Genomic DNA, 24,427 nt, shown 5'->3' with positions numbered 1-24,427 from the left:
CTCTCTCTCTCTCCCTCCCTGCTAGAGGCACGTCTCTCTCTCTCTCTCCCTCCCTGCTAGAGGCACGTCTCTCTCTCTCTCTCCCTCCCTGCTAGAGGCACGTCTCTCTCTCTCTCTCCCTCCCTGCTAGAGGCACGTCTCTCTCTCTCTCTCCCTCCCTGCTAGAGGCACGTCTCTCTCTCTCTCTCCCTCCCTGCTAGAGGCACGTCTCTCTCTCTCTCTCCCTCCCTGCTAGAGGCACGTCTCTCTCTCTCTCTCCCTCCCTGCTAGAGGCACGTCTCTCTCTCTCTCTCCCTCCCTGCTAGAGGCACGTCTCTCTCTCTCTCTCCCTCCCTGCTAGAGGCACGTCTCTCTCTCTCTCTCCCTCCCTGCTAGAGGCACGTCTCTCTCTCTCTCTCCCTCCCTGCTAGAGGCACGTCTCTCTCTCTCTCTCCCTCCCTGCTAGAGGCACGTCTCTCTCTCTCTCTCTCCCTCCCTGCTAGAGGCACGTCTCTCTCTCTCTCTCTCCCTGCTAGAGGCACGTCTCTCTCTCTCTCTCCCTCCCTGCTAGAGGCACGTCTCTCTCTCTCTCTCCCTGCTAGAGGCACGTCTCTCTCTCTCTCTCCCTCCCTGCTAGAGGCACGTCTCTCTCTCTCTCTCCCTCCCTGCTAGAGGCACGTCTCTCTCTCTCTCTCCCTCCCTGCTAGAGGCACGTCTCTCTCTCTCTCTCCCTCCCTGCTAGAGGCACGTCTCTCTCTCTCTCTCCCTCCCTGCTAGAGGCACGTCTCTCTCTCTCTCTCCCTCCCTGCTAGAGGCACGTCTCTCTCTCTCTCTCCCTCCCTGCTAGAGGCACGTCTCTCTCTCTCTCTCCCTCCCTGCTAGAGGCACGTCTCTCTCTCTCTCTCCCTCCCTGCTAGAGGCACGTCTCTCTCTCTCTCTCCCTCCCTGCTAGAGGCACGTCTCTCTCTCTCCCTCCCTGCTAGAGGCACGTCTCTCTCTCTCCCTCCCTGCTAGAGGCACGTCTCTCTCTCTCCCTCCCTGCTAGAGGCACGTCTCTCTCTCTCCCTCCCTGCTAGAGGCACGTCTCTCTCTCTCCCTCCCTGCTAGAGGCACGTCTCTCTCCCTCCCTCCCTGCTAGAGGCACGTCTCTCTCCCTCCCTGCTAGAGGCACGTCTCTCTCCCTCCCTGCTAGAGGCACGTCTCTCTCCCTCCCTGCTAGAGGCACGTCTCTCTCCCTCCCTGCTAGAGGCACCTCTCTCTCCCTCCCTGCTAGAGGCACCTCTCTCTCTCTCCCTCCCTGCTAGAGGCACCTCTCTCTCCCTCCCTGCTAGAGGCACCTCTCTCTCTCTCCCTGCTAGAGGCACCTCTCTCTCCCTCCCTGCTAGAGGCACCACTCTCTCCCTCCCTGCATGGAGGCACGTCTCTCTCCCTCCCTGCTAGAGGCATGTCTCTCTCCCTCCTCTCACACTTCATCGGCTTCGATTAATAAAGCAGTTTTAAAAATATGACTTTTCTTTTTTCCTGACTCAGATCGGGTCTGGATCCAACCATGTCAATATGAAAAGGGTCTAGTTGTCCTCAGTCTCTATATTAAATAGAATAATTGATGCACTTCGGGTTCGGGTGGGACAGTCCCAGGTCCAGTTCGGGACAGGTCCAACCTTTTGAACTCGTGAAGACCTCTAGTCTGAGGGGCTGTGATTGGCTAGATGCTTCTTCACTCTCTGGCATCACCACGGTGATGAGGTCTGAGGTGCTCTGATTGGCTAGATGCTTCTTCACTCTCTGGCATCACCATGGTGATGAGGGGCTCTGATTGGCTAGTTGCCTCTTTGCTCTCTGGTGTCCCAATTGTGACGAGGGCGGGGCCTGGGCAACGCGGCTTTGGAAGAGGGTCAGTTGATCGAGCAGTGGGAGGGGCATGTCTCTGATGACCAATGGAAGGTCTTCATGGAGCAGAGGGTAGATGACCACACTGAGGGCCGGACGCTCCACAGAGAACCTAGAGGAAGGAGAGGGCTTCATTATATAGAACTACCCTCATATAGAACTATCCTCATATAGAACTACCCTCATATAGAACTATCATCATATAGAACTATCATCAAATAAAACTATCATATAGAACTATCCTCATATAGAACTATCCTCATATAGAACTAACCTCATATAGAACTACCCTCATATAGAACTACCCTCATATAGAACTACCCTCATATAGAACTACCCTCATATAGAACTACCCTCATATAGAACTACCCTCATATAGAACTATCCTCATATAGAACTATCCTCATATAGAACTATCCTCATATAGAACTATCCTCATATAGAACTATCCTCATATAGAACTATCCTCATATAGAACTATCCTCATATAGAACTATCCTCATATAGAACTATCCTCATATAGAACTATAATTATATAGAACTATCCTCATATAGAACTATCCTCATATAGAACTATCCTCATATAGAACTATAATTATATAGAACTATCCTCATATAGAACTATCCTCATATAGAACTATCCTCATATAGAACTATAATTATATAGAACTATCCTCATAGAACTATCAGTATATAGAACTATAATTATATAGAACTATCCTCATATAGAACTATCCTCATATAGAACTATCCTCATATAGAACTATAATTATATAGAACTATCCTCATAGAACTATCAGTATATAGAACTATAATTATATAGAACTATCCTCATATAGAACTACCCTCATATAGAACTACCCTCATATAGAACTATCAGTATATAGAACTACCCTCATATAGAACTATCAGTATATAGAACTATAATTATATAGAACAATCCTCATATAGAACTATCGTCATATAGAACTATCCTCATATAGAACTATCCTCATATAGAACTACCCTCATATAGAACTACCCTCATAGAGAACTATCCTTATAAACAACTACCCTCATATAGAACTATCCTCATATAGAACTATCCTCATATAGAACTACCCTCATATAGAACTACCCTCATATAGAACTATCCTCATATAGAACTATCCTCATATAGAACTATCATTATATAGAACTATCCTCATATAGAACTATCCTCATATAGAACTATCCTCATATAGAACTATCCTCATATAGAACTATCCTCATATAGAACTATCCTCATATAGAACTATCATTATATAGAACTATCCTCATATAGAACTATCCTCATATAGAACTATCCTCATATAGAACTATCCTCATATAGAACTATCCTCATATAGAACTATCCTCATATAGAACTACCCTCATATAGAACTATCCTCATATAGAACTATCATTATATAGAACTATCCTCATATAGAACTATCATTATATAGAACTATCCTCATATAGAACTATCATTATATAGAACTATCCTCATATAGAACTATCATTATATAGAACTATCCTCATATAGAACTATCCTCATATAGAACTATCCTCATATAGAACTATCCTCATATAGAACTATCCTCATATAGAACTACCCTCATATAGAACTACCCTCATATAGAACTACCCTCATATAGAACTACCCTCATATAGAACTACCCTCATATAGAACTACCCTCATATAGAACTACCCTCATATAGAACTATCCTCATATAGAACTATCCTCATATAGAACTATCCTCATATAGAACTATCCTCATATAGAACTATCCTCATATAGAACTATCCTCATATAGAACTATCCTCATATAGAACTATCCTCATATAGAACTATCATTATATAGAACTATCCTCATAGAGAACTATCCTCATATAGAACTATCCTCATATAGAACTATCCTCATATAGAACTATCCTCATATAGAACTATCCTCATATAGAACTATCATTATATAGAACTATCCTCATATAGAACTATCATTAAAAATAACTATAATTATATAGAACTATCATTATATTTTCATTATATATATATATATATAACTATCATTATATAGAACTATCCTCATATAGAACTATCCTAATATAGAACTATCATTAAAAATAACTATAATTATATAGAACTATAATTATATAGAACTATCATTATATAGAATTATCCTCATATAGAACTATCATTATATGGAACTATCCTCATATAGAACTACCCTCATATAGAACTATCCTCATATAGAACTACCCTCATATAGAACTATCCTCATATAGAACTATCCTCATATAGAACTATCCTCATATAGAACTATCCTCATATAGAACTATCATTATATAGAACTATCCTCATATAGAACTATCATTAAAAATAACTATAATTATATAGAACTATCATTATATTTTCATTATATATATATATATATAACTATCATTATATAGAACTATCCTCATATAGAACTATCCTCATATAGAACTATCATTAAAAATAACTATAATTATATAGAACTATCATTATATAGAATTATCCTCATATAGAACTATCATTATATGGAACTATCCTCATATAGAACTATCCTCATATAGAACTATCCTTATATAGAACTATCCTTATATAGAACTATCCTTATATAGAACTATCCTTATATAGAACTATCCTCATACAGAACTATCCTTATATAGAACTATCCTCACAGAGAACTATCCTCATATAGAACTACCCTCATATAGAACTACCCTCATATAGAACTACCCTCATATAGAACTACCCTCATATAGAACTACCCTCATATAGAACTACCCTCATATAGAACTACCCTCATATAGAACTACCCTCATATAGAACTATCCTCATATAGAACTATCATTAAAAATAACAATAATTATATAGAACTATCCTCATGTAGAACTATCATTATATTATCATTATATAGAACTATCCTCATATAGAACTATCCTCATATAGAACTATCCTCATATAGAGCTATCCTCATATAGAACTATCCTCATATAGAACTATCCTCATATAGAACTATCCTCATATAGAACTACCCTCATATAGAACTACCCTCATATAGAACTATCCTCATATAGAACTATCCTCATATAGAACTATCCTCATATAGAACTATCCTCATATAGAACTATCATTATATAGAACTATCCTCATATAGAACTATCCTCATATAGAACTATCATTATATGATCATTATTTAGAACTATCCTCATATAGAACTATCATTATATAGAACTATCATTAAAAATAACTATAATTATATAGAACTATCATTATATAGAACTATCATTATATAGAACTATCATTAAAAATAACTATAATTATATAGAACTATCCTCATATAGAACTATCCTCATATAGAACTATCGGTATATAATCCTTATATAGAACTATCCTCATATAGAACTACCCTCATATAGAACTATCCTCATATAGAACTATCGGTATATAATCCTTATATAGAACTATCCTCATATAGAACTATCCTCATATAGAACTACCCTCATATAGAACTATCATCATATAGAACTATCATTATATAGAACTACCCTCATATAGAACTAATATTATATAATCATTATATAGAACTATCCTCATATAGAACTATCATTATATAGAACTATCATTGTATAGAACTATCAGTATATAGAACTATCATTATATAGAACTATCCTCATATAGAACTATCATTATATAGAACTATGATTATATAGAACTATCATTATATAGAACTATCCTACCATTGATGTCATCCTTTTCTGTTGAGAGAATTTGACTGACAGACTCACCGAACAGACCGAGAGACTTACAGACTCCCCACCAGCCAGACAGAGAGACAGACTCACCGATCAGACATACAGACAGACAGACAGACTCCCCACCGAACAGACAGAGAGACAGACTCCCCACCGGCCAGACAGAGAGACAGACTCCCCACCGGCCAGACAGAGAGCCAGACTCCCCACCGGCCAGACAGACTCACCGATCAGACAGACAGACTCACCAGACAGAGAGACAGACTCACCAGACAGAGAGACAGACTCACCAGTCAGAGAGACAGACTCACCAGACAGAGAGACAGACTCCCCAGACAGACAGACAGACTCCCCAGACAGACAGACAGACTCCCCAGACAGAGAGACAGACTCACCACCAGTCAGACAGACAGTCAGTCAGTCAGACAGAGAGAGAGACTCCCCAGACAGACAGACAGACTCACCGGTCTAGCAGTGTTTTCTGTAGCGTCCGACACGCCACCAGAGTTCCGCCCAAGAACATGTGACACACCATGACGTCACGGCAACACTCCATGAAGGTAACCACGGCAGCGGGGTGGAAGGTTCCGTTCCGCGAGATGAGACAGAGGCGGCGGAGACGAGAACAACATGACAACGCCTCCCAGAATGCACCGTTACACACCAGGTAGGGCTGCTCCAACCTACCCACACACACACATTATATACAGTACCAGTCAAAAGTTGACACACCTACTCATTCCAGGGTTTTTCTTTATTTTTACTATTTTCTACATTGTAGAATAATAGTGAAGACATCAAAACTATGAAATAACACATATGGAATCATGTAGTAACCAAAAAAGTGTAAAACAAATCAAAAATATCTTTTATATTTGAGATTCTTCAAAGTAGCCACTCTTTGTCTTGATAACTTTGCCTTGATGACAGCTTTGCACACTCTTGGCATTCTCTCAACCAGCTTCATGAGGTAGTCACCTGGAATGCATTTCAGTTAACAGGTTTGCCTTATTAAAAGTTAATGTGGAATTTATTTCCTTCTTAATGCGTTTGAGCCAATCAGTTGTGTTGTGACAAGGTAGGGGTGGTATACAGAAGAAGTCCATATTAATGGCAAGAACAGCTCTAATAAGCAAATAAGCAAAGAGAAAACGACAGTCCATCATTACTTTAAGACATGAAGGTCAGTCAATCCGGAAAATTTCAAGAACTTTAAAAGTTTCTTTAAGTGCAGTTGGTAAAACCTGGCAGCTACATTAAATAGTACCCGCAAAACACCAGTCTCAACGTCAACTGTGAAGAGGCGACTCCGGGATGCTGGCCTTCTAGGCAGAGTTCCTCTGTCCAGTCTCAACGTCAACAGTGAAGAGGCGACTCTGGGGATGCTGGCCTTCTAGGCAGAGTTCATCTGTCCAGTCTCAACGTCAACAGTGAAGAGGCGACTCCGGGATGCTGGCCTTCTAGGCAGAGTTCCTCTGTCCAGTCTCAACGTCAACAGTGAAGAGGCGACTCCGGGATGCTGGCCTTCTAGGCAGAGTTCCTCTGTCCAGTCTCAACGTCAACAGTGAAGAGGCGACTCCGGGATGCTGGCCTTCTAGGCAGAGTTCATCTGTCCAGTCTCAACGTCAACAGTGAAGAGGCGACTCCGGGATGCTGGCCTTCTAGGCAGAGTTCATCTGTCCAGTCTCAACGTCAACAGTGAAGAGGCGACTCCGGGATGCTGGCCTTCTAGGCAGAGTTCATCTGTCCAGTCTCAACGTCAACAGTGAAGAGGCGACTCCGGGATGCTGGCCTTCTAGGCAGAGTTGCAAAGACAAAGCCTCATCTCAGACTGGCCAATAAAAAGAAAAGATTAAGATGGGCAAGAAGGCCAGCATCCCTGAGTCACCTCTTCCCTGTTGACGTTGAGACTGGTGTTTTGCGGGTACTATTTAATGTAGCTGCCAGTTGAGGACTTGTGAGGCGTCTGTTTCTCAAACGAGACACTCTAATGTACTTGTCCTCTTGCTCAGTTGTGCACCGGGGCCTCCCACTCCTCTTTAATGTGTATAATGTGTATAGCAATTTGTGGCTAATTTAGAACAGAAAGGCCTGTTGATATATAATGTATATAATAGTATATATATAATGTACATAATAGTATATATAATGTATAATGTAAATGTAATGTAAATATATCATGTATATATATGTGTATAATGTATATAATGTGTATAATGCATGTATAATAGTATATATAATGTACATAATAGTATATATATAATGTATATAATGTATGTAAATATGTAATGTGTATATATATATATATATATATATGTGTGTATAATGTGTATAATGTATATAATGTGTATAATGTGTATAATAGTATATATAATAGTATATATCATGTATGTAAATATATAATGTATATATATATAATGTGTATAATGTATATAATGTGTATAATGTGTATAATAGTATATATAATAGTATATATCATGTATGTAAATATATAATGTATATATATATAATGTGTATAATGTGTATAATGTGTATAATGTGTATAATAGTATATATAATAGTATATATCATGTATGTAAATATATAATGTATATATATATAATGTGTATAATGTATATAATGTGTATAATGTGTATAATAGTATATATCATGTATGTAAATATATAATGTATATATATATAATGTGTATAATGTATATAATGTGTATAATGTGTATAATAGTATATATCATGTATGTAAATATATAATGTATATATATATAATGTGTATAATGTGTATAATGTGTATAATGTGTATAATAGTATATATCATGTATGTAAATATATAATGTATATATATATAATGTGTATAATGTGTATAATGTGTATAATGTGTATAATAGTATATATCATGTATGTAAATATATAATGTATATATATATAATGTGTATAATGTGTATAATAGTATATATCATGTATGTAAATATATAATGTATATATATATAATGTGTATAATGTGTATAATGTGTATAATAGTATATATAATAGTATATATCATGTATTTAATGTGTAGAAGTTTGTGGCTAATAAAGAACAGCAGTAAAGAACAGAAAGGCCTGTTGATGTATAATATATATAATGTATTAGTATATAATGTAAATATAATGTATAATATATATAATGTATTAGTATATAATGTAAATATAATGTATAATATATATAATGTATTAGTATATAATGTAAATATAATGTATAATATATATAATGTATTAGTATATAATGTAAATATAATGCATAATATAGATAATGCATTAGTATATAATATATATAATGTATTAGTATATATAATGTATTAGTATATAATGTAAATATAATGTATAATATATATAATGTATTAGTATATAATGCAAATATAATGTATTAGTATATAATGTATAATATATATAATGTATTAGTATATAATGTAAATATAATGTATAATATATATAATGTATTAGTATATAATGTAAATATAATGCATAATATAGATAATGCATTAGTATATAATATATATAATGTATTAGTATATATAATGTATTAGTATATAATGTAAATATAATGTATAATATATATAATGTATTAGTATATAATGCAAATATAATGTATTAGTATATAATGTATAATATATATATAATGTATTAGTATATAATGTAAATATAATGTATTAGTATATAATGTATAATATATATAATGTATTAGTATATAATGTCAATATAATGTATAACATATATAATAGTATATATATGTGTATAATGTGTATATAATGTATTAGTATATAATGTAAATATAATGTATAATGTATATAATAGTTTATATAATGTGTATAATGTATTAATGTATATAATGTCTATGTATATATAATGTGTATAATGTATTTAATGTGTATAATGTATATAATAGTATATATAATGAATATAGTGTGTATATAATAGTATATATAATTAATATAATGTGTATATAATAGTATATATAATTAATATAATGTGTATATAATAGTATATATAATGTATATAATGTGTATATGTAATGTATATATTGTGTATATAATATATAGAACAGTTTGTAGCTAGTAAAAAACAGAAAGGCCTGTTGATGTGTGTGTGTGTGTATATATATATATATATATATATATAATGAAAATTATAATATTGTAGTAATATAATATTATAATATAGTAATACTTGTGTGCAGTTCCTCAGTGTGTATGTAGTCTCACCGTAGCTGTGTGAGCTGGGTGCAGTTCCTCAGTGTGTCCAGCAGGGAGGCGCTGTAGTTATAGGTCTTTAAAGACCCCAGGTTGGCCAGAGATAATGCCTGTAGGTCCCGGCAGTGCTCAGCCACCTGTACCAGCCCAGTCCCCTTCAAGACCCCCGGCAGCCCCGCCAGCGTCAGCCTCCGCAGCCCCCGGAACCCCCGGAGAGCCGCAATGTGCGTGTCCCCCACCCCGCGAGCGTTCACACACGTCCTCTGATCCACACACACCCTGGCACAGGGCTCAAGACGCGGCAGTGCGGAGATGAAGCCCGGTCCTGTTATCTCCAGAACCTCCAGACAGGGGCAGCCGGCCAGCAGGGTACCCAGCCCAGAGGTGCCCTCCCTGGGGAGAGAGTCCCCGGAGCCTGGCCTGTAGGTCTGGAGCCCCACGCGGGACGGCTTCCTCAGTCCCAGCAGCAGAGAGGAGGGGGAGGGGGAAGGGGACGGTGTGTGTGACCCGTCCGACAGGGCGCACGCGGGCAGCGCCAGAGAACGGAGGTGTGTGAGTTTAGACAGGCTGGTACACAGGTGTGTGTTGGCCTCCAGCCCAGGTGTGTGTGCGTTGTCATGGTGATAGTGTGTGTGTAACAGGTTGAGGTGTGACAGATTGGGACAGCAAATAACCAGCCGGCTCATCGCCTCGGCAACAAGCTCCTCCTCTCCCCGCACTCTACTGCACTCTGGATAATTGGAGGTGTGGCCTATACCACTAAGATTCAGGCTGACCAATCGCGTCGAGTCTCTCACTCCAGTGCCAGTCAGCGATTGGATGACAGTTTGTCGTAACGTGGGGCAACGGGAGAAGTTCAGGTGCTTGGGAGCGTTGCTAAGAAGGACCCGTCCTAGCGACGTGGCGTCCAACCAGGAGCGAGGCAACTGCAGGGCTTCCAGGTCGCCATGCTGAACGAGGCTATGGGCCAATGAGGACGCAGCAGGCCAGTGGGCGGGGTTCGGACCAGGAACTGAAACCAGGAAGGAGCGGAGACGCTCCGGAACACGAACACTGAACACAGCGAGGTAGAGGAGGAGGAGAGTCTGGTTCACCTACACACACACACACACACTATAAACACACACACATTATAAACACACACACATTATAAACACCCTGACCTTACCTCTCCAGGTGCCAGACAGGCAGTAAACTCCTCCAGCTGTTGGTAGTGAGGAACACTGCTCTGACCCATCATCAACTGGCAACACATACTGGTACCCTCCCTAAACACACACACACACACATTATAAACACACACACACACACATTATAAACACACACACATTATAAAACACACACACATTATAAAACACACACACACACACACACACACATTATAAACACACACACACACACACACATTATAAACACACACACACACACACACACATTATAAACACACACATTATAAACACACACACACACACACACACACTATAAACACACACATTATAAACACACACACATTATAAACACACAGTCAAACCAGAGAGGTTTCAGTTGAAAGGTGCCACCTGGTGACGTCAGGTATGTCCAGCTGCAGCTGCAGACTGAAGAGGCTGGAGCAGCAGGGAACGACCCCGTAACTGGGCGTCAGGACCGTCTGTCTCAGCGCCGACAGCCGAGACAGCGAATCACGGGCCTCCCCACTCAGCTGGGCGGAATCGAAGCCAGGCGATACGTCAAAAGCGAGAGATCGGAGGATGGGGAGGGATGAGAGGAGGCGGGACAGACGCAGGGAGGTGACGCGACAACCTGATAGGTCCAGACGCACCAGGGAGCGACAGCGAATCAGGCGGTCGATGGTAGAACCCGACAGCCAATAACAGCCGCTAAAGCTGAGGGACTGCACATGATTGGATAGATGCTTCAGCACCTGGCGAATAGCGCCGTCATCTGCCTGAAGAGGGAAGTCAGAGAATTAAGATAAAATTATTTGTTGCAGTGTGTGTGTGTGTGTATGTATGAGCGTGTGTGTGTGTGTTACCGTGTATTCTTCAGAAGGTGTGACCGTGGTCAGCAGTGTCTTGTCATAGCAGAACGTGTGTGTGTATGTGTGTGTGTGTGTGTGTGTGTGTGTGTGTGTTACCGTGTATTCTTCAGACAGTGTGACCGTGGTCATCAGTGTCTTGTCATAGCAGAGAGTGTGTAGCTTGCGGCAGGTCCGGGAAACGTTATTCACGAGGTCAGAGGTCGAGACATAGCGCAGGATACTTAACAAGATCTCATCGGAGAAGTCTGACATCCCGATCGACCCCGACACCACCCCTATCCCATCCTCTACACACACAGCCTGGGGAAGAAAATAAAAAAGAAAGAGAGAGACAGAGAGACAGGGAGAGAGAGGGAGAAACAGAATGAGAGACATAATTACAGTTCTACCTAGTATTCACTGACAGACTTGATGAACTGTTTTGACTGGTTCCCTCTATCCTCTGAGGATATGTAGAATTTAAAATCGCTGATACGAGTTCCCTCTATCCTCTGAGGATATGTAGAACTGAAATCACTGAATCAGGGCTCCCGAGTGGCGCAGCGGTCGAAGGCACTGCATCTGTCGTCCCCGGTTCGAATCCAGGCTGCATCACATCCGGCCGTGATTGGGAGTCCCATAGGGCGGCGACACAGCGTCTTCCGGGTTCGGCCGGTGTAGGCCGTCATTGGGAGTCCCATAGGGCAGCGACACAACGTCTTCCGGGTTTGGCCGGTGTAGGCCGTGATTGGGAGTCCCACAGAGCGGCGACACAACGTCTTCCGGGTTTGGCCGGTGTAGGCCGTGATTGGGAGTCCCACAGGGCGGCAGCGACACAACGTCTTCCGGGTTTGGCCGGTGTAGGCCGTGATTGGGAGTCCCACAGGGCGGCGACACAACGTCTTCCGGTTTTGGCCGGTGTAGGCCGTGATTGGGAGTCCCACAGGGCGGCGACACAACGTCTTCCGGGTTTGGCCGGTGTAGGCCGTGATTGGGAGTCCCACAGGGCGGCGACACAACGTCTTCCGGGTTCGGCCGGTGTAGGCCGTCATTGGGAGTCCCACAGGGCGGCGACACAACGTCTTCCGGGTTTGGCCGGTGTAGGCCGTCATTGGGAGTCCCACAGGGCGGCGACACAACGTCTTCCGGGTTTGGCCGTTGTAGGCCGTGATTGGGAGTCCCATAGGGCGGCGACACAACGTCTTCCGGGTTCGGCCGGTGTAGGCCATCATTGTCAATAATAATTTGTTCTTAAATGTCTTGCCTAGTTAAATAAAGGTTAAATAAATTTTTAAAAAATAATTCCCTGTATGTAGGATCTTATGTTATATTCAGAGGTAGACTGGCTCTGGCAGTCAAGTACTCAATCTAAACGTAATGTTTTTATTTATTATTTTACCTTTATTTAACTAGGCAAGTCAGTTAAAGAACAAATTCTTATTTACAATGACGGCCTAGGAACAGTGGGTTAACTGGTCTAGGAACAGTGGGTTAACTGGTCTAGGAACAGTGGGTTAACTGGTCTAGGAACAGTGGGTTAACTGGTCTAGGAACAGTGGGTTAACTGGTCTAGGAACAGTGGGTTAACTGGCCTAGGAACAGTGGGTTAACTGGTCTAGGAACAGTGGGTTAACTGGTCTAGGAACAGTGGGTTAACTGGTCTAGGAACAGTGGGTTAACTGGTCTAGGAACAGTGGGTTAACTGGTCTAGGAACAGTGGGTTAACTGGTCTAGGAACAGTGGGTTAACTGGTCTAAGAACAGTGGGTTAACTGGCCTAGGAACAGTGGGTTAACTGGTCTAGGAACAGTGGGTTAACTGGTCTAGGAACAGTGGGTTAACTGGTCTAGGAACAGTGGGTTAACTGGTCTAGGAACAGTGGGTTAACTGGTCTAGGAACAGTGGGTTAACTGGTCTAGGAACAGTGGGTTAACTGGTCTAGGAACAGTCTAGGAACCTCCTCTACACTCTAACCACTAGGCTACCTGCCCCCTCTACCCTCTAACCACTAGGCTACCTGCCTCCTCTACACTCTAACCACTAGACTACCTGCCTCCTCTACACTCTAACCACTAGGCTACCTGCCTCCTCTACACTATAACCACTAGACTACCTGCCTCCTCTACACTCTAACCACTAGGCTACCTGCCTCCTCTACACTCTAACCACTAGACTACCTGCCTCCTCTACACTCTAACCACTAGACTACCTACCTCCTCTACACTCTAACCACTAGGCACCTGCCGCCCCAAAATCATGGGGGCTGACTACTTTCCAAAGGCACTTTATATTTCTTTAACAGTCCATTCTTGGGCTAATATTGGGCCACCTTCACAAGTCTAGCTAGCCCGTGGTGTGACAGTTGGCTAGCTACTAGTCTTGATTAAATCAGGCTGAAATACACACGTCTAGCTAGCCCGTGGTGTGACAGTTGGCTAGCTACTAGTCTTGATTAAATCAGGCTGTAATACACAATTCATTGGTACATACAGCCTGACACTAATGCAATGTCATGTAAATGTTCCTTTCAAGCGAAGAGAATGATGAATAAAAATGCATGTAAAAACTCTACAGGTTGTCTTTGTGGTTGTCCTTCAGCGGCTCGAAAGTTTTCACAAAACATCCACAGGAAAGTTTTGTTTACCCAACTTTTAGTCATTGTTATTATCGTTTACTTTTTTAGAGCCAAAAGGTACAGCGTCTATAGAAAGTCCACACTTAAATATAAAAATGGTGGCGGCAGCATCATGTTATGGGTATGCTTGTCACCTGGGAAGTTTGTCAGGAACAAAAGAAATGAACAAAGCCCAGGTAAAAAGTTAGAGCAAAACCCACTTCAGTCTTCTGAAAATCAAACCAATGTTGTTGTTTTTTTATTCTGCCTGAACGGCTTTCCAAAACATGTTGAGTGTTCCTGAGTAGTCTCAGTCCTGACAAATTTACTAAATTTTTGTATATATATATTTTTTTTTTACATATGAGACAAGGTTTGAATTTCGCTGAATTGGAACCCTGAATGTGAGCCAGGCCTAGTCACCCAACCTCAGTGCCTGACCTCACTAACGCTCTTGAGGCTGAATGGATGCAAGTCCCCTCAGCAATGTTCCAACATCTAGTGGAAAGCCTTCCCAGAAGAGTGGAGGCTGTTATAGCAGCAATGTTCCTACATCTAGTGGAAAGCCTTCCCAGAAGAGTGGAGGCTGTTATAGCAGCAATGTTCCAACATCTAGTGGAAAGCCTTCCTATCAGAGTGGAGGCTGTTATAGCAGCAATGTTCCAACATCTAGTGGAAAGCCTTCCTATCAGAGTGGAGGCTGTTATAGCAGCAATGTTCCAACATCTAGTGGAAAGCCTTCCCAGAAGAGTGGAGGCCGTTATAGCAGCAATTTTCCAACATCTAGTGGAAAGCCTTCCCAGAAGAGTGGAGGCTGTTATAGCAGCAATGTTCCTACATCTAGTGGAAAGCCTTCCCAGAAGAGTGGAGGCTGTTATAGCAGCAATGTTCCAACATCTAGTGGAAAGCCTTCCCAGAAGAGTGGAGGCTGTTATAGCAGCAATGTTCCAACATCTAGAGGAAAGCCTTCCCATTAGAGTGGAGGCTGTTATAGCAGCAATGTTCCAACATCTAGTGGAAAGCCTTCCCAGAAGAGTGGAGGCTGTTATAGCAGCAATGTTCCAACATCTAGTGGAAAGCCTTCCCAGAAGAGTGGAGGCTGTTATAGCAAAGGGGGACCAACTCCATAATAATGCCCATCGACGAGCAGGTATCCACATACTTTTAGTCATGTAATATACCTACCAGATCAGATCTCTATTAAGGAACATTTTCATGTGTCGTTTCAGACTGTAACTAACTTATACATTGAACATGAATTGCGTATTACCAGCCTGATTAAACCGAATAGCTAGTTACCGGCTATCAAAAGCACACTTTCACCCAAATATCATACTCACGCAATGCCTTTATTTCCATTTGACAACCGACAAGACAGCGCCAGAGTAGATAGCTAACAAGCTAACACCAGTATACAGCTAACAGTAAACCAGCTAGTTTTACTAACGTTACACTGGTTATTCTAACCAACCTGTACAATTTGATTGTCCATATCTTCATCCAATATTCTTCCGTTAACAGACGAAGTCATAGTTTTTTTGTGTGTGTTTTTAATCAGTGCATGTCTACCACCAGAGAACTAGCTTCATGTGACAGGAACGACCGGAAGTAAAACGCTGCGTTTCACCGGAACATTGAGGACGGAACATTTTCCGGAAGTCGCACCTACAAAGTCTTCCCCAGAGAGGGTTGTCTTCCCTATAAAAAAAACGAATGTAATTTCACTCCAAAATGGTTCATACTAGCTAATAAAATAAATAAATGACTTCAATTCTCCTTTAGGGCCTCAATTGGCAATTATTGTTAATGTTTTCATTATGGGAAACAAGTTCCTATTTAAGAGGAAAGGTAATTTCTTGTCTGTCTTGCCCAATAGAGAAGGAAAGGTGTGACATCTGTGTCTCTATTATGTAGCCATTATGGGGTCTGTGACAGAATGGGGATCGCCAGTGACGCCCCATCATTCAGGGCAGGTCCCTGTTTTGAGCCCCACATGTGTTTTTTTTTGGGGGGGGGGGGGGCTTGCCTGTTTTGCATGTTATTTTAGCAGTGTCACATATCAGTTTGCAAACAATGTAAAAATATATAATTGAGTTAAAGCCGCATACAAACATGGTCTCTTTGTTTTCTAGAGTAAGGCAGCTCCAACATGCAGGTGTTTCAGCCTATCTCGGTGCTTTCTGTGGTGGTGGGGAGAGCCAGCAAAAGACATAGGAGCATTGTGCTGTAATTGGCTCAGTGTTCCGTCACTCATGGGGACACAACGTCACCGCCAAGTCCAAGGGTAGAGCTTGAAAATTCAAGCCCCTTGGGTGCTGCCATAGAGTTACATTAGAAGTGCCCATCCAAGGCGGCACCGGGTCATTGGCCACAGATAAAATGACATCAAATCATTATATCTACAGTAGCTTTGATTGGACTGATGTCATACTTTCACAATCTTAGCTAGCAGTTATGAAGTCAATCTACTGGCAAATCCTTGTCATAAGATGATAACTTATAGATTAAATGTATCAGTGCTCATTGACCATTAACATTACACAAGTTGGAAATTGCAAAATTCAACAAGGAGTGATTTGGAAGGAATCAGTAGCTAACTGCAAGCATTAGCCTGCTATTCAAGTCTAAGAATAAGGGTCTCTTTTCCTATTATAAAATTAAACATTCAACATTGGCCATGCTGTTAATTTTTTAATTTAACTAGGCAAGTCAGTTAAGGACAAATTCCTTTTTTACACTGACGGCCTACCCCGGACGACGCTGGGCCAATTGTGCGCCACCCTATGGGACTCACAATCTTGGCCTGATGTGATGCAGTCTGGATGATTTGTGCCACATTCAAAAAAAAAAAAAATTATCCGAAAAGGTCTCGTCTGCTGCAGAAATGTAATATGCAGGGAAATCTGTATACTGTAGCTAAGTAATACTAAGTGTGTTGTGTAGGAAGCGGTTAGTAGCCCATGTGCCTCAACCTAATAATTTGGCCTACTGTTCTGACTTGGTTCTTTACTTGACTATAACCTGTTTGTGAGAAGTGTAATATTGTAAGAGCCTTCATTTCTCCTACGGTTCTGACTTGGTGTACAGGGAGAACACTAATAACAGACCATGTTCTGAATTCTGTCGCTTTACTTCACAGGGCAGGAAGGCAGAAGGAGCGGGTTGTTACCAAAACAGACGGTACCCAGTACAACCGGATCAACACCATGGAAGGCAGAAGAGAACAACCATTTCAATAGACATGTGCACTTTATTAGTTGTGTTGGTCCACAACAGGAGCCCCCTGCCCCACCCTACACCCCCCCAGAGAGAGGAACACCTCTCAGAATGGTCAAACCTCTTTTTGCATAACAACAAACTGGACCATGTATCGATAAGACAGAAAATACAAAAACAATATTGTTTTTATATCAATTAAATCATTTACATTAAGCTTTCCCCCCCCCTCCACACAAAGCCCCAAATACAGCCCTATCCCCTAGGTAATGCACTAGATCCCTATGGGCCCTGGTCATTAGCGCACTAGGTAGGGGATAGGGGTGGACAGCAACACCTCCATAGAGGTCAATAAGGTGGTGGAACATAAACATTAGACTGTAACTAACAGGACACGTGGAGAGTCATGACCGTCAGACAACGACGACATCACATCCTGTCCATCCAGCCAAACAGGGAGGCTCTCAGACAGACCGACAGCAGGAGAAGACACGCCAGTGGAGGGGGAGATCTGACAGGCAACACCGACTCAGAGTCTTCATTGGAATGGGAAGGAGGAGAGAGTCTGTACGGGTCGGGTTGTTTAGAAGCATTTACGGTGGACGATGGAGGGACCAGACTCGTCGTACTCCTGCTTGCTGATCCACATCTGTTGGAAGGTGGAGAGAGAAGCCAAGATGGAGCCTCCGATCCAGACGGAGTATTTACGCTCTGGAGGGGCGATGATCTGGAGGAGAGACGGGGGGGGGACACATTAACATGAGTACAGACTGTCACACTGTAGTTGTAGCATCAGGTAATGCTGCTAACTACAGGAGGAAGCAGACCGATGGTTCAGAGACATGGACTTGGTTTATTTAGTCACCTTGATCTTCATGGTGGAGGGGGCCAGAGAGGTGATCTCCTTCTGCATCCGGTCAGCGATGCCGGGGTACATGGTGGTTCCTCCGGACAGCACCGTGTTGGCGTACAGGTCCTTACGGATGTCCACGTCACACTTCATGATGGAGTTGAAGGTGGTCTCGTGGATACCGCAAGACTCCATACCTGGAGAGAGAGAGAGGAGACAAAATGGCCGTCACTACAGGGCAACCACAACACAAGATGGCTACCAGAGACACGGATCAGCTGATCCAGAGAGGTTAGTTTAGAGACTCACCGAGGAAGGAGGGCTGGAAGAGGGCCTCTGGGCAGCGGAACCTCTCGTTGCCGATGGTGATGACCTGTCCGTCAGGCAGCTCGTAGCTCTTCTCCAGAGAGGAAGAGGAGGCAGCGGTGCCCATCTCCTGCTCAAAGTCCAGCGCCACGTAGCACAGCTTCTCCTTGATGTCTCGTACGATTTCCCTCTCGGCCGTGGTGGTGAAGCTGTAGCCGCGCTCCGTCAGGATCTTCATCAGGTAGTCTGTGAGGTCGCGGCCGGCCAGATCCAGACGCAGGATGGCGTGGGGCAGAGCGTAGCCCTCGTAGATGGGTACTGTGTGGGTCACGCCGTCACCGGAGTCCATGACGATACCGGTGGTACGGCCAGAGGCGTACAGGGACAACACGGCCTGGATGGCCACGTACATGGCAGGGGTGTTGAAGGTCTCAAACATGATCTGGAGACGAGAGAGGAGAAGGGGGACGTGAGTCACGGTGCTGGAGGACTACAGTAGAGACAGGAGTCACAGCACCCAGTAGAACATGCTGACCAGTGAGTCACAGTGCTGGAGGACTACAGTAGAGACAGGAGTCACAGCACCCAGTAGAACATGCTGACCAGTGAGTCAGAGGGAAACGGTCATTAGTGAAGAAACACAGCAGCCATTCCTACATGATGTAACGTCAATATAAACCACTAGAGTAGCGCATTCACAGCACGGCCCTACAGGTTAATCGAGGCGGCCCTACAGGTTAATCTAGGCGGCCCTACAGGTTAATCTAGGCGGCCCTACAGGTTAATCTAGGCGGCCCTACAGGTTAATCTAGGCGGCCCTACAGGTTAATCTAGGCGGCCCTACAGGTTAATCTAGGCGGCCCTACAGGTTAATCTAGGCGGCCCTACAGGTTAATCTAGTCAGTCCAGCAGTCAGCAGGGTGCAGAGAGGCAGAGGAGACCTGGAGCTTCCAGAGGGGTGACAGATCAGCTGTAAGGACAGAGGGCCTGGAGGAGAGGAGAGGAAGGGGAGAGGACAGAACTGAACAGTGGAGGAAGAAGAGAGGGCAGAACTGAACAGTAAAGGAAGAAGAGCGGGCAGAACTAACCAGTAAAGGTGGAGGAGAGGGACATTACCTGAGTCATCTTCTCCCTGTTGGCTTTGGGGTTGAGGGGGGCCTCGGTGAGCAGGACGGGGTGCTCCTCTGGAGCCACCCTCAGCTCGTTGTAGAAGGTGTGATGCCAGATCTTCTCCATGTCGTCCCAGTTGGTGACGATGCCGTGCTCGATGGGGTACTTCAGAGTCAGGATGCCCCTCTTGCTCTGAGCCTCGTCTCCCACATAGCTGTCCTTCTGGCCCATCCCAACCATCACTCCCTGGAGACACACTCAGGTCAGTGACAACGTACTCCACGGAATGTTAAGGCTGATCTACAGTATCAATGATGTTGATTGGAACGGACCTTAACGTTAATGTTGCATAGCAACAGAACATTAAATGACATATTATAATATTCTACAGGGAACCATACTAGTGTACTACTACACAATGCAGTCAGTGTAATGCTGACTAGAGAGTCAAATGGTGACAAACATTAGTTCCAATAGCAATGTAACAGTTCTCACATTCAGTATAGCAGAAAAAGTTGGTATATTTCAGTTAAATAGCCGAGTAAAATATTACCTGATGTCTGGGCCGACCCACGATGGAGGGAAACACAGCCCGAGGAGCATCATCTCCTGCGAAACCGGCCTTGCACATACCGGAGCCGTTATCAACGACCAGGGCGGCGATTTCATCTTCCATTTCTGCACCGGGAAGAAAAAGACAGAAATGAGACTGACGTCTTTACCGGGGTGCGCCGCCTGCCTGTCACTATTGAGCCAGTGTACTATCGGTGAATGACCGCTAGGTGGCGCTGAACAGCAACAGTCCAGACCATTCACCCACACAGCGTTTACACAACCAGTCAATTTGCTTTATCGTAAAAATGCATGAACTGAAATGGCTTTTGGGGCTTAATTTAATGTTCAGCATAAAGGTTAGTCGTGTAGTTAAGTTGTAAAACTAGAGAAAGAGTAGAAATAGACGGAGTTGATGACTCGCACCCAGACAGCGCCTCTAGACAAAAGGCTGTGTGTTTTCAGCCGAGGCGTCGCCATATAAGGCAATAGATGGAGCGTCCCCTGACATGTGTTGGTCTGACAGGCCACTCCCTGGTCCGGGATAAACAGCCAGACAATAACCCAGGCTAGGTCACAGCTATCCTGAATAAGGTTACACGGAGAGGCCACTCCCTGGTCCGGGATAAACAGCCAGACAATAACCCAGGCTAGGTCACAGCTATCCTGAATAAGGTTACACGGAGAGGCCACTCCCTGGTCCGGGATAAACAGCCAGACAATAACCCAGGCTAGGTCACAGCTATCCTGAATAAGGTTACACGGAGAGGCCACTCCCTGGTCCGGGATAAACAGCCAGACAATAACCCAGGCTAGGTCACATCACTACTGAATATGGTTACACAGGGAGAGGTTTCCGTGATTTCAGATCACACTAAATGCCCATATGTTTTAGGCTTGTAACGTGTGAAATGTTTCCTTTAAAAAAAACACATTGACCTCCAAAAAGCACTGACTAATCTGAGCCAAATAGTCATAAAAATACTCAACACGTTGCTCAACATAATCATTAACACATAGGAAGTCAATTACCTCACTTTTAAAAACGAGTCAACAGCCTGACTAATGCATGTGAACTTTAACAGATATCCTTAACCTCTCAACAGGGCGAGTTTTAAACAAGTCAATCTCCATTATTGGGGAAACGGTCAAAATGTTTTGTACAACCGGTAGCAGGTCATTTCAACAGTGGGGAGACCTACCATTAAACTACTTTAAATTTACACTAAATGTCAACGATACGACAGACCCCGGTTAACACACCCACTCAGATGTTGAGCTACATAAATCTAATTTAACTAAGATACAAATCAAATTAAATATATAAATTACATTTTAAAAAAGACCAGAAAAAAACCCACATTTAAAACTGTAACTGTAAACTGACCGACGACAGCATGCTAGGAGCATTCACTGAAAACGGTACAAGTTAACCAGATAACTAACAACTAGTTGTCTACGTTGAAATTTAACAATTAAACATAAATAACATTTTAAAAACACAGTATTACAGCTCTTACCTGTGTTTTAGTGGGGAAAAGTTACCGGTGTTAATCAGAGAAACTATCTCTATTCTCCCTTCTTCCTGCGCAGTGAGAAACGTAATGAGGAAGTGTTGCCAAGGCTCCGGGTTTTATATCCGCATACGTCGCAACCCCCCTCTATCCATATAAGGCAAACTTTCTGCAGGGCGGCTCCTGATTGGTCGAGGGCGTATCCACTCGGATTGAACGCATTGTGCCACACTGGGCCTCTGCATTGACAGCACTTGTTTCAAAAGGAGGCAAAATAAAGTGTAGGCCCTTTAATTAATATAACCTTATTAACTACTATACACAATATAACGTCCTAGCTAACGTTACAAGGTCATTGATTAGGATAGGTGTCGTCGTATTCAACCATTGGCATAATTTATGTATTATCAATAGTTTCTGTCATGGCCACCGTGATTATGGTTAAACTAAGGCGATAGTTAAAGTTAGATATCTAACGTAGAGTGGGTTCTTCCTGTTGAAATGGAAGTAGGTTTTGTATTGGATTTAACGTTACAGCTACAAGGTAACTGTAGTCAGGTCGTGATGCGGGGACAATGCAAGGTCCAGCTAACATGTGAGGAATGGTGTTGGTGTAATTTGAGTCAGTGTAAATCTTTGTGGTGTATATACTGACATTCCAGAGGCCCAGGGTCGTTAGGCGCGCTGCCCGCTAGCCTGATAATTAGCTTAACCGGTGTTAAAAACAGAGCCCACATCCCCTACTAGACTGAGACAACACACAACCCCTACTAGACTGAGACAATACACATCCCCTACTAGACTGAGACAACACACAACCCCTACTAGACTGAGACAACTCACAACCCCTACTAGACTGAGACAACACACATCCCCTACTAGACTGAGACAACACACAACCCCTACTAGACTGAGACAACACACAACCCCTACTAGACTGAGACAACACACAACCCCTACTAGACTGAGACCACTCACAACCCCCATTAGACTGAGACAACACACAACCCCTACTAGACTGAGACAACACACAACCCCTACTAGACTGAGACAACACACAACCCCTACTAGACTGAGACAACACACATCCCCTACTAGACTGAGACAACACACAACCCATACTAGACTGAGACAACACACAACCCCTACTAGACTGAGACAATACACAACCCCTACTAGACTGAGACAATACACATCCCCTACTAGACTGAGACAACACACAACCCCTACTAGACTGAGACAATACACATCCCCTACTAGACTGAGACAACACACAACCCCTACTAGACTGAGACAACACACAACCCCTACTAGACTGAGACAAAACACAACCCCTACTAGACTGAGACAACACACAACCCCTACTAGACTGAGACAAAACACAACCCCTACTAGACTGAGACAACACACAACCCCTACTAGACTGAGACAACACACAACCCCTACTAGACTGAGACAACACACAACCCCTACAAGACTGAGACAACACACAACCCCTACTAGACTGAGACAACACACATCCCCTACTAGACTGAGACAACACACATCCCCTACTAGACTGAGACAACACACAACCCCTACTAGACTGAGACAACACACATCCCCTACTAGACTGAGACAACACACAACCCCTACTAGACTGAGACAACACACATCCCCTACTAGACTGAGACAACACACAACCCCTACTAGACTGAGACAACACACAACCCCTACTAGACTGAGACAACTCACAACCCCCATTAGACTGAGACAACACACAACTCCCATTAGACTGAGACAACTCACAACCCCTACTAGACTGAGACAACACACAACCCCTACTAGACTGAGACAACACACAACCCCTACTAGACTGAGACAACACACAACCCCCATTAGACTGAGACAACACACAACCCCTACTAGACTGAGACAATACACATCCCCTACTGGACTCAGACAACACACATCCCCTACTAGACTGAGACAACTCACAACCCCTACTAGACTGAGACAACACACAACCCCTACTAGACTGAGACAATACACATCCCCTACTAGACTGAGACAACACACAACCCCTACTAGACTGAGACAATACACATCCCCTACTAGACTGAGACAACACACAACCCCTACTAGACTGAGACAATACACATCCCCTACTAGACTGAGACAACACACAACCCCTACTAGACTGAGACAACACACAACCCCTACTAGACTGAGACAACACACAACCCCTACTAGACTGAGACAATACACAACCCCTACTAGACTGAGACAAAACACAACCCCTACTAGACTGAGACAACACACAACCCCTACTAGACTGAGACAACACACATCCCCTACTAGACTGAGACAACACACAACCCATACTATAGACCCACGAAGGG

General features: G+C 43.1%; 2 protein-coding genes across 3 annotated transcripts; both read right to left on the bottom strand.

Annotated features, from left to right (window-relative positions):
- Positions 1 to 1,488: 1,488 nt before the first annotated feature.
- On the bottom strand, positions 1,489 to 16,165 carry fbxl18 (F-box and leucine rich repeat protein 18). Of its 2 annotated transcripts, XM_090194648.1 has the most exons (7): positions 15,970 to 16,165; positions 12,003 to 12,206; positions 11,428 to 11,813; positions 11,037 to 11,136; positions 9,881 to 10,962; positions 6,112 to 6,330; positions 1,489 to 1,981 (listed from the first exon to the last, which is right to left on the bottom strand). In XM_090194648.1, the coding sequence occupies exons 1-7, from the start codon at positions 16,027 to 16,029 to the stop codon at positions 1,771 to 1,773; spliced, it is 2,262 nt and encodes a 753-aa protein (XP_090050774.1). In that variant the 5' UTR covers positions 16,030 to 16,165; the 3' UTR covers positions 1,489 to 1,770. The 2 variants fall into 2 exon arrangements, with proteins under 2 accessions (XP_090050774.1, XP_090050775.1); XM_090194649.1 differs by lacking the exons at positions 1,489 to 1,981; positions 6,112 to 6,330 and adding an exon at positions 6,383 to 6,625.
- A 1,563-nt stretch (positions 16,166 to 17,728) lies between these two features.
- On the bottom strand, positions 17,729 to 22,129 carry LOC110512994 (actin, cytoplasmic 1). The gene is made up of 6 exons (XM_036972522.2): positions 22,053 to 22,129; positions 20,534 to 20,658; positions 19,987 to 20,226; positions 18,874 to 19,312; positions 18,580 to 18,761; positions 17,729 to 18,441 (listed from the first exon to the last, which is right to left on the bottom strand). Exons 2-6 carry the CDS (start codon positions 20,654 to 20,656, stop codon positions 18,298 to 18,300), a joined length of 1,128 nt encoding a protein of 375 aa, XP_036828417.1. The 5' UTR covers positions 20,657 to 20,658; positions 22,053 to 22,129; the 3' UTR covers positions 17,729 to 18,297.
- Positions 22,130 to 24,427: the final 2,298 nt, after the last annotated feature.

Source organism: Oncorhynchus mykiss, chromosome 13, assembly GCF_057628025.1.
Source record: "Oncorhynchus mykiss isolate SJ-2025 chromosome 13, ASM5762802v1, whole genome shotgun sequence".
Classification (NCBI taxonomy): Eukaryota; Metazoa; Chordata; class Actinopteri; order Salmoniformes; family Salmonidae; genus Oncorhynchus; species Oncorhynchus mykiss.
This window is presented reverse-complemented; position numbering and strand designations above follow the sequence as displayed.

Bases quoted from the DNA above. Each gene is read 5' to 3' on its own strand.
- fbxl18 (XM_090194648.1), bottom strand. From the start codon at position 16,029: ATGACTTCGTCTGTTAACGGAAGAATATTGGATGAAGATATGGACAAT. The intron at 12,207-15,969 runs GTTGGTTAGAAT...TTTCTTCCCCAG, and splicing joins TGGACAATCAAATTGTACAG to GCTGTGTGTGTAGAGGATGG. The intron at 10,963-11,036 runs GTAAGGTCAGGG...GTGTGTGTGTAG, and splicing joins CCTGTCTGGCACCTGGAGAG to GTGAACCAGACTCTCCTCCT.
- LOC110512994 (XM_036972522.2), bottom strand. From the start codon at position 20,656: ATGGAAGATGAAATCGCCGCCCTGGTCGTTGATAACGGCTCCGGTATG. The intron at 20,227-20,533 runs GTAATATTTTAC...GTGTGTCTCCAG, and splicing joins TGGGTCGGCCCAGACATCAG to GGAGTGATGGTTGGGATGGG. The intron at 18,442-18,579 runs GTGACTAAATAA...TCTCTCCTCCAG, and splicing joins CCTCCACCATGAAGATCAAG to ATCATCGCCCCTCCAGAGCG.